Here is a 9045-nt window from a genome sequence, read left to right as displayed (position 1 = left end):
TAGTTGTAGCCTACTGGCAAGATTCTGTCCACCATCTGTCTCCTGCAGCAGCTAGATGGAATCTCATTGACACTGCTGACTCTCTCTCTACATCTACATCTATCTGCTTGGAATTCCCGCCTTGCCCTAGTCTGTGCTGCAATAGGCCCAAAGCAGCTTCTATATTAACCAACAGTATTCATAGCATTCGGAGAAGAATCCCACATCACTGTCCTCATTTTTAGGGACACACTATCGCTCTCTTTCTGCCCTTTGCCTTTGAGGGAGACACTGTTTCTAATATCAGAGGTGTTCACTTGCACACATTTGTGTAAAGGCTACACCATGTATTGAGATCCCAGTGGCCTCTGATAGTGGATGGTGAGGAAATGGGCACGCTTATACTGAGATAGCCTGTGCACGGTCAGGTTATTTTATTTTATTTTATTTTTTTTGAGGCCAGCACTCCACCTTCTCTGTTCGTTCCAGAAAACTCAGCCTAGAGCAAGGCGGCAATAGGGAGCACAGTGTTTGGTAACAAAAATAGGGTTAGGTGGGAAAACGAAAGGGATGTCGTTCTAATCAGCATGAACTGACCAGGACAATGACTAGCAAAACAGGAGGCACCTAGGGACCCTGTGAGGCACCAACCATGTAGCCAAGTGTTTCTAATGGAGACTTTGGGCCTGATCACCCAACGCCCACTCCAGCCTTCACCTGCCCTACATCTGCAGCAGCACCTCTGGCTCAGACAACGAGCAGTAGAGAGTATATCCCAATTCGTCTATTTCTTGAGGGGTGAGCTCTGCAAATAGGTTCACCTTGGGGTTCAGAGCACTGGGCAAGACTCCAGCCTCCAAGTAGGTGATGAGTCGCCTCAGGGCCTGCAGAAAGCAGTCGGCCAGCATGTCTGAAGACCAGTCAGCCTCCTCCTGGGCCAAGTGGAGGATGACATTGGTTAGTTGGCTGGCAGTAAGGTGGCCCAGAGCTGGAGTGGACTTGCATATGGCCTTGAGTATCTTGAGGCACAGAGATCGGCAGCCTGAGTCAGCCTGGTCCAAACCCCATAAGCGTGCCGTCTCAGCAGGACGCAAGCTCAGCCGCCACATGTTGTCATACTGAGCTAGGCGGTGTGGTCTGGCCACCAAGACAGTGTCACCAAGGGTCACTGATGGCAGGAAGCCAATGACAAGCTGTTTGTCCCTCTCATACTGCACTTCTAGTGTCAGGGCCTCTGGGGGTGGTGCTGGTCGGATCACATAGTCCAAGAGGGACCCTATGGCTGGCCAGTTGATAGAGCCTGCCACTACCTTCTCAAATATGTCTGCCACTGTCTTTGGGGAGAGGTAGCCGCCTACAACACAGCGGTCCCAATAACTGCTACCACGAGGGAAGTACTCTGGGTTCTCACGACGGACTAGGAAGAATCCAGGAACATTCATGATGGTGTCCTCGCCGGGTATACCTGACCACAGGTTCTGCTCCAGCACAAGAGGGATGTGGTCAGCTGTCACCACCTGCAGATCATCATAGAGGCTGCCACTTAAATACATGTCCCGAAGTGGCATATCAGGCAGCTTGGCCCGCAGGAAGCTCCGGAGCTCAGCACATATGTCCGCCGCAGCTTGCTTGGCCGGAGCCTGCTCTCCAGCAGGGATGGTTGCCCGGTTCTGGTAGTAAGAAAGAAGTTTCTCCTGCAGGGACATGCGGAGTCGTGACTTCTTCAAGTCTACCTGGCCCTTCCTGGGGAATGGTTTGGGCCGGGGTGGGCAGAATGTATCTGTGTCAAAGGCAGAGGAGTCTGTGGGAAGAGTCTGCAGAGACCGGCTCAGGCCTGTCTTCATGTCCTTGTTCAATAGTTGAGGGGAGCCCATCCAGTTTGGCTCTTCCCAGCTCCTCTTTCCTGAATGGCTCAGGCGGGTGTGGCTGGTAGGGGCACTGACTGCCCGATCATACATCCGCTTAACCGCCAGGGTGGCAATGCCCAACATGGCTGCTCCACCCACACCCAGCACCAGACGGGCGTTGGAGAGCACAAAATCAATGGCTGTGCCGATGCCATTGTCATCCTTCTTGCCTTTGCGCTCACCAGCGCCTGCCATTGCTCACCCGAGGCTTCCTAATGCATCTGTGGGGTGGGGTGGTGTGCCAGGAGTATCTACTGAAGGCAACTTTATCCTCTTCTTGAAATTAGGATAGGAAGGGAAAAGAGAGGATCCTAAACAAGACCTCCAAGTTTGCTACGGAGGAAGACCAGGCCCTTCTCCAGCTGCTTCTCCTGAGCCTCTAGATTCTCAAGCTTCTGCTTTTTCCTGAATTCACGACGGATGGAAGCAAAGTAGAAGTTTCGATCAGTGTAGTGAAGCTCTCGGCCTTGGCGCAGCAGAGCCCGGTATAGACTGAGAACCGCCTCTCGGCTCCACGGGGCCATGGGGGACTGACAAGCACTAAGCGTCACGCTCCGCGGGCCACACGCTATCTCTCCTCAGGACTCTCCACTCGCCCAGTACCTCTCTCGGGGTCACCCATCAACATGGCCCCTTTACTTCCGGGACACGACCTCGCTCGCAGGCCGGCAGAGACCAGGCAGTAAGCACGGAGGCGGGCGGAGGCGGAAGGACTTCCGCATGGTCAGGTTATTAAGATGAGTGATATCACTACTCTGCCTTGACTTCCAGCAGTGATGGGGAGGTCAGCATTAGCCTTAGCAGTATTGGGAAAGAAAGTGAACTTGAGTCTGGGAGTTTAGTGTGTGGATCAGGCTTCTTATTCATACTCTGGGTTGATTGCCAAGATCCCCCAAATGTGTTTTCTCTAAGACGAGAGCAATTAAACTGATTTTTCTGGAGTTACTGGAACAGTAATTAAGTAGCATTTGTAAAATACCTAGTATGGTGCAGGGCTACAAGAAACATCAGATAAATAATAAATATTAGACGTCCCCTCCTCGCATCCTCTCCCCACCCCTGGAAGCCCCTGAGGATGTCCTCATGGCAACGCTGCAATGCTGCAGTGTCTTCATCTTGTAGATTAGGAGACGGAGACGCAGTTCAACTGATGAATGGTAAGGGATAGGTCCCAGAAGAGGCAGTGTCAAAGCCCGTCACATGCGGTACCACTTAGCAGTTAGAGGCAGGGTCCCTGGCATTTGCTAGTTCCAACCCCTCCACCACTTTACTGTCTGTCCATTTGATTGTGGACAAAATCCTGTATCCAAAACATGGGGTTGCGAGCATGCGCTGGGTAAAGGTGTTGTGAGGTCACGCTTCCTCAATGCCTGGCAAACCAACAGAAGCCCACACAGACGGAGCTTATTAACATCGATTTTCATTAGGATTACCATGACAGGGCCTGGAGGCGACTTTATTTACTCCCTAGTGTCATTTACCTTCGTGGAAAGTTGGCCTCAGTGTTTTCCTTTCTGTGACTGAAACGTCATATAAGCTGTGTAGTAGAACAGTTTTGGGAACTATGAAATACATTGGACACAAAATATAGAGAATACTTGATAAAACATTAGGTGATTGGATGGAAACTGAATGTAACATCATTATTTGAGTTAACTTAATTCTCTTATTTTTTTTTATTATCCCCTATAGTTCTGGTAATCGAGGCTGACCCAAAGACATGGATAAAAAAGTTCCCAAATTGAACTCATCATTCATGCTTATCGGTTGGCTTACCTTATATGCATTAGCAGTCTCTCAGATCCATTATAGAGAAAGAAGGCTGGGCAGTGGTGGCACACGCCTTTAATCCTAGCATTTGGGAGGCAGAGGCAGGAAGATATCTGAGTTGGAGGCTAGCCTGGTCTGCAAAGCAAGTTCCAGGACAGGCTCCAAAGCTACATAGAGAAACCTTGTCTTGAAAAACAAAAACGAAAACAAAAAGTATAGTTGGTAAGATCACACACTCTGTAGCACTCAAACTTGGCTTTGAACCCCAGTTCTGCTCTTTAGACGTTGCATGAATGTGGACAAGATACTTGAGGCACATCTCTGAAGGCTCATCTCTTTACCTGAGAACTAGAGGTAATAAAAACACCGATTCCGGGCAGATGAATAGTGTGTCATACACAAGTGCTGGGCAAAGCTACTGGCGATAAGAATGCCCCACGAGGCGGCGGCTGCTCTCTCGCCTGTGGACGGAGAATTTACTGTGGCTCTTTCAAGAGTCGCAGAGCTGACACAAAGGTGAGTGACTAACACTCGTCTTTAGATCTTTAAGCTCCACAGGAATGGGCTGATGCTCCTGAGCCATGGCTCCAGAAGACCCTGCACTGTTGTGCGGCCAGACTAAGGTGCCTTTGTGCTGCGAAGGCCATGTTTTCATGGGGTATGAGGGGATACCGCACTGCCAAAGGCTTTGTAAAAATGTGCTAATCTGCCTTCCAGGTTTTGTTTTCTTGTCCAGGTAGTCCTTGTCAATACCTGTAAGTGTGGTCTTGCTCTCATGGCTGTCCGCCATGCAAACGGTTTACTTTTTGTGGGGAGTGGTGGAGGGTTGAAATGGGTCATTCCATGCAGCCCAGACAGGTCTCAAACTCAGAATCCTCCTGCCTTCACCTCCTGAGTGCTGATATTACCAGTGTGTACCATCACACTTAGGAAAACACTGGCTTTTTAAAGCCTATGCCCAGTGTCAGTTACTTGCCATTTAGTGAGCTTTGTGAATCTTCAAAGAACCACGTTAAATTCTGTGTCCACAGAACACTCCTACCCTGCTTCACCAGTTCGTGTATTTACCTTGATGAGAAAGGCCAGCCCCTCCCTATTCTCCACGGCTCAGTGGCGGGCTTCTCCCTCATCATCCACTCTGGGTGCCTCTGTCCTCGTCAAGTTTCTCTCCCTCTTCCATTGTCCACCTGTGAGTGGCTTCTTCAAATCGCAGCTTTGGCCAGTTTTACCTCTGTTCTTCATCACCCATTTCACATTCTCTCACTCCTGCCTTCTTGAGATTCACACTCTGAAAAGCAGCCGCCACCTCCCCCAGGAGTCATTTATTTCTACAGGGGCACAAGGTGCCTGTTGATGATAATGAAGAAAGCCGTAAGAGAGGAAGATCAGGAGAGGCTGACATGTGTGAAAAACCTCATTCTAGTTAATAAAACATATAATTCAAAATGAAATACCTTTGTGTATGTTTAGGTGTGTGTGCATGCCACAGCACACACGTGGCAGTCAGGGGGCAATTTCTTTTTGGAGTGGGAGGAATCTATTCTCCATGTTCATCTTTAAGTGGGTCCTGGGGACTGAGCTTCAGTTCTTAGGCATGCTGATGCAGACCCAAGATGAAGGTCCCCCAAATCACATTCTTCAAGAAAGAGCGCATAGGGTAGGCACACCAGAGGAGGAAAGCCGCTGATGGCAAAGGGCACTTTCTGTTGTTCAGCTGCTTTAATGATGAATAGTTAACAGAAGCTAATGCAGGCTAAGTGCTAAGAGTTTGAAGCACTCTTCCCTCCCCAAAAGACATCGATCTTGCCCCTGGGGCACTCAGGCTAAGTGGAAATCACATGGACAGTCTTAGCCCTCCAGGGAAAGATGGGGCTAAACCTGGAGCAAGGAGGCTTGATCATTCACAAAACACCAGAAATGAATGAGTTCTATGTACCCGTGCTACACAGAGCTGATTTCTCTAGTATTCTCCCCACCATACTAGCTATGTATATTTAAGTAATAATTTGTGTATTCACTAGGCTTCTATAGAGACAGGCCTGCTGTTTTCCTCTTTTGATTTTTTTTTTTTTTTTTTTTTTTTTTTTTTTTTTTTTTTTTTTTTTTTTTTTTTTTTTTTTTNTTTTTTTTTTTTTTTTTTTTTTTTTTTTTGTTTCTCGAGACAGAGTTTGTAGCACTGCCTGTCCTGGAACTCAAGCTGTAGACCAGGCTGGCCTCGAACTCAGAGATGCGCCTGCCTCTGCTTCCCGTGTGCTGGAATTAAAGGCGTGCACTACCACTGCCCAGCAGGACCTGCTGTTTTGATGTTTTCTTCACTAACAATAAATTTGTGATAGAAGCCCTTTAAAGAGTTTCAGGCTGAATCAAAGTCTGTGTTATATGTCGGCTAAATGGATGCGTCTAAAAAAACCTGTGGTCCAAAAGAGTGCAACCAGGCGCCCGTGCCTGTAACCACACCGCGTTTCCCGGCTGGGTCGCTTCTCCACCAGCTCCACTTCCACAGTAGAGCAATGATGAAAGCACACAGCAATCACGGCAGCTGGCTAATCGTGTTCGAGGACTGTAAGAGAATATCACAGCAGAAAAGACCTCAGCAGACTGTGTTTACTCTCCACCTCCTCAGCGATGGAGGATGGAAGGCTCTATGTAGCCTGTTCGCTGCAACCTAGAGAGCTGTCCTTAGTGTTAGTGTACTGCGGAAGGAACTTAAAGCGCAGGGTAAGAAGATTGCATAAGCAGGGGGCCGTGCTTACAGGCACAGGCAGAGAACTATTTGATAGTTTCCTTCCAGAAGGCTGTTGGCAGAGAGACCACACATATCTTCTCTAGCTAGTCCCATTTGAATGCAAGCACCTACAGTAAGAAGTCCTTAGGAAGCCCTGTCAAACTAGGGCGCTGGCTGCCTTCGTTACAATGGGGCACTTGCGCGTGTTATCAAGAGCAGGAAAGAGACGCCTGATTTCCATCCCAGCACAGGTGCTGCTCGAGGGGAGGCTGAGACTCTGTCTCAGCTGCATGAGGCCCTTACCATTGGCACTGGAGTGATCTGAGCTAGGCTGCAGCCTGCCTTCCAGTCTCAGTGCGCACAGTTTGCAAAGTAAGGGGTCTCCAGGTGCAACTTCTATGGGTGGCCTTCTGGGCTGAGCTAGGGGATGGTGGGCAAAGATGAATGGCCCTGGAAATAGAGTTTGTGCACCATGGAAAGATGAACAGACGGAAGGCAGAGATGATAGAAGGCTTATTCGAAGGGAAAAGAAATACTTCTTTTTCTCTCTACCTCTTTCTCTCCCTCCCTCCCTCCTTTCCCCCTTGCCTGTCTGCCTGCCTGCCTCCAAGAACATGAATTTGTCAATAATAAATTAAAAACCTCCTGTAAGAGAGTTGTCAATATGAGAGGCTGAATTTCCCATGTTCAGTAATCAGCTACCTATTATTTTGGTAAGAGATGCCTAAATTGAAATTCCAAAGGGCATTATAAGCCTGAATTAAAAAGGTAATGGATTTTTTAATAAGTTCTGGGTCAAGATGTATTGTCAAACTATTTTCCATAGGGCATAGAATATACAACCCATCCTTTTAATAATGCCAGATCCAGTCTTCCTTCCAGCAGCCAGCTGAGACTGCTTAGCTATTGTGGCCTCTCCCACCATGCCTAACAATGAACAAATAACTAGATGGCCTATGAACCATTTTAAGCAGAATGGTCTCCCAGAGAAACTGTTACCGGCAGAGACAGGTTCGATCCAGACCCGGGTAGCCTGCTTTGGGAAAGCGCTGATCAATATTGTTTGGGAGTAAGTAGTGGTGTAAATATTATGGCGAATTAAGTAAATCATAAAACAAATGATCTATGTGCTCAGGTGCAGCCTTATTCTACCCGATTGCTCCTACGCAGGCCTCCGTAAAGGATCTTTCCGTGTGCTTGGAGATCCAAAGGGCTTTCAGAAAGCAATTTTAATTATACAAGCCATGTATTAGTCACAAAAGCACCGTCTCCGCAAATCCTTAAAGACCCGCAAAGAACTTGACCATGCATTTTAGAAGTGGACTGTGTAGTCTGAGTTGTGGGAGATGAGTTTTCCTTCCTGTTTTATGGCTTGGGGCCAAAGTTACATCTTGAAGCTATCCTTTCTGTCATTGCTGTCTGGCTCTGCTGGGCTCCATAACCTTGCTTCCTCCTGGGTGCTATGCTCTCCCGATCCCGCCCTACATCTTTGTCATCTTTTCTGGGTACACAGGAGATGGACATTTCTATGTACTACAATGGGGTAAGCGTGGAACTAAGAGGTAGCTGAAACCAACAGAAGCGGGTCCTAGATCTTCAATGAAAAACAAAGCACCAAGCACTAGACGCAGAAAAGGCTGCTTTGCCGCACGTCCACATACCCCATGCTTTGAGTTGAGCTGGAATATTAATTTTTCAGTTGCATTTGTTCCGGATGGTTTCTGATCAAAGCACACATTTACTTTATAGTGTAACTTAATATTGGAAGCAGTTGCATGCGTTGTTACAAATTGTCTTCTGGTTTCTCTATCTTCTATGAAACACAGATCTGGATGAGATAAAAGACTACATGCCTCTTTCATTACAGACATGGAGAGAGAGAATGGGGGTCTGGAAAACGAATTTGTACTTCTCCTGGAAATGGGACCCACTCATAAAACATTTAATGAGTTCAAGGTCTCCTTGCTCTCCTCCTGCATCCTATCCATAAAGCCCACTGGCAACCCGGAGGTAGTTGGGGTGCTGGCACAGTATTGAAGGCGTTCGTTTCAGACATGAAGATTTATCAAAACCTCAGCGACAGACCAGGAGAGAAAACACCACATTTCCTTTTTTTTTTTTTTTAAAGGGCGAGGTTATTATATTCTGCAGTCACAATACATAATTAAAGAGAAAATGAAATGGATTTTTTTTTTGTTCAGGCACAAGGACTTGGTTTAATATAGAATCGAATAGGAACTATTCAGAGTACTCACAATAGGAACTGAAGGTGTGTGGCAAAATTCTGCAGTTTTGCTCTGGGGTTTGAAGCCCCTCTGAGGTGCGCTCAGAACTCTAATCCCAGCACCATTCTTATGCATGTTGTGGACTTGTTTACCAGCTGCGTTTGTGTGAGCTCCCAGATGTCTCCGGTGCCTCTCGCCTCCCTCCGAGCATATTTATGTACTAGATGCGCTCATTAATTTTGGAAAGAATTTTAAAGAGTTCTCAAATAACGCTTCCAATTAGTAGCCGGTACGTATGTGTGGGTATGTGGAGGTGCAGCGCTCCTTCAAACAGCCCCAGGTGGTCAAATTTTATTCTAAAATCAGTCCAAGGTACGAAAAAGACTAAGTGATGTCTAGGGCTCTTAACAAACTTTCTGACTCAGTTAAAATTCCGCTC

General features: G+C 47.4%; 2 protein-coding genes across 2 annotated transcripts; both read right to left on the bottom strand.

Moving 5' to 3' along the window:
* Positions 1-439: 439 nt before the first annotated feature.
* LOC126505039 (mitochondrial dynamics protein MID51-like) lies at positions 440-2191 on the bottom strand. The gene has a single exon (XM_050147730.1). The coding sequence runs from the start codon at positions 2079-2081 to the stop codon at positions 702-704; it is 1380 nt and encodes a 459-aa protein (XP_050003687.1). The 5' UTR covers positions 2082-2191; the 3' UTR covers positions 440-701.
* On the bottom strand, positions 2070-2508 carry LOC126505040 (MIEF1 upstream open reading frame protein-like). Its single transcript, XM_050147731.1, has one exon. It carries the CDS (start codon positions 2408-2410, stop codon positions 2198-2200), a length of 213 nt encoding a protein of 70 aa, XP_050003688.1. The 5' UTR covers positions 2411-2508; the 3' UTR covers positions 2070-2197.
* Positions 2509-9045: the final 6537 nt, after the last annotated feature.

This window comes from Alexandromys fortis, unplaced genomic scaffold (genome assembly GCF_014885135.2).
Source record: "Alexandromys fortis isolate MF-2015 unplaced genomic scaffold, M_Fortis_MF-2015_v1.1 scaffold_58, whole genome shotgun sequence".
Taxonomy (NCBI): Eukaryota; Metazoa; Chordata; class Mammalia; order Rodentia; family Cricetidae; genus Alexandromys; species Alexandromys fortis.
Note: the sequence above shows the minus strand (reverse complement) of the source record. Positions and strands in the feature narration are given on the sequence as shown.

Bases quoted from the DNA above. Each gene is read 5' to 3' on its own strand.
- LOC126505039 (XM_050147730.1), bottom strand. From the start codon at position 2,081: ATGGCAGGCGCTGGTGAGCGCAAAGGCAAGAAGGATGACAATGGCATC.
- LOC126505040 (XM_050147731.1), bottom strand. From the start codon at position 2,410: ATGGCCCCGTGGAGCCGAGAGGCGGTTCTCAGTCTATACCGGGCTCTG.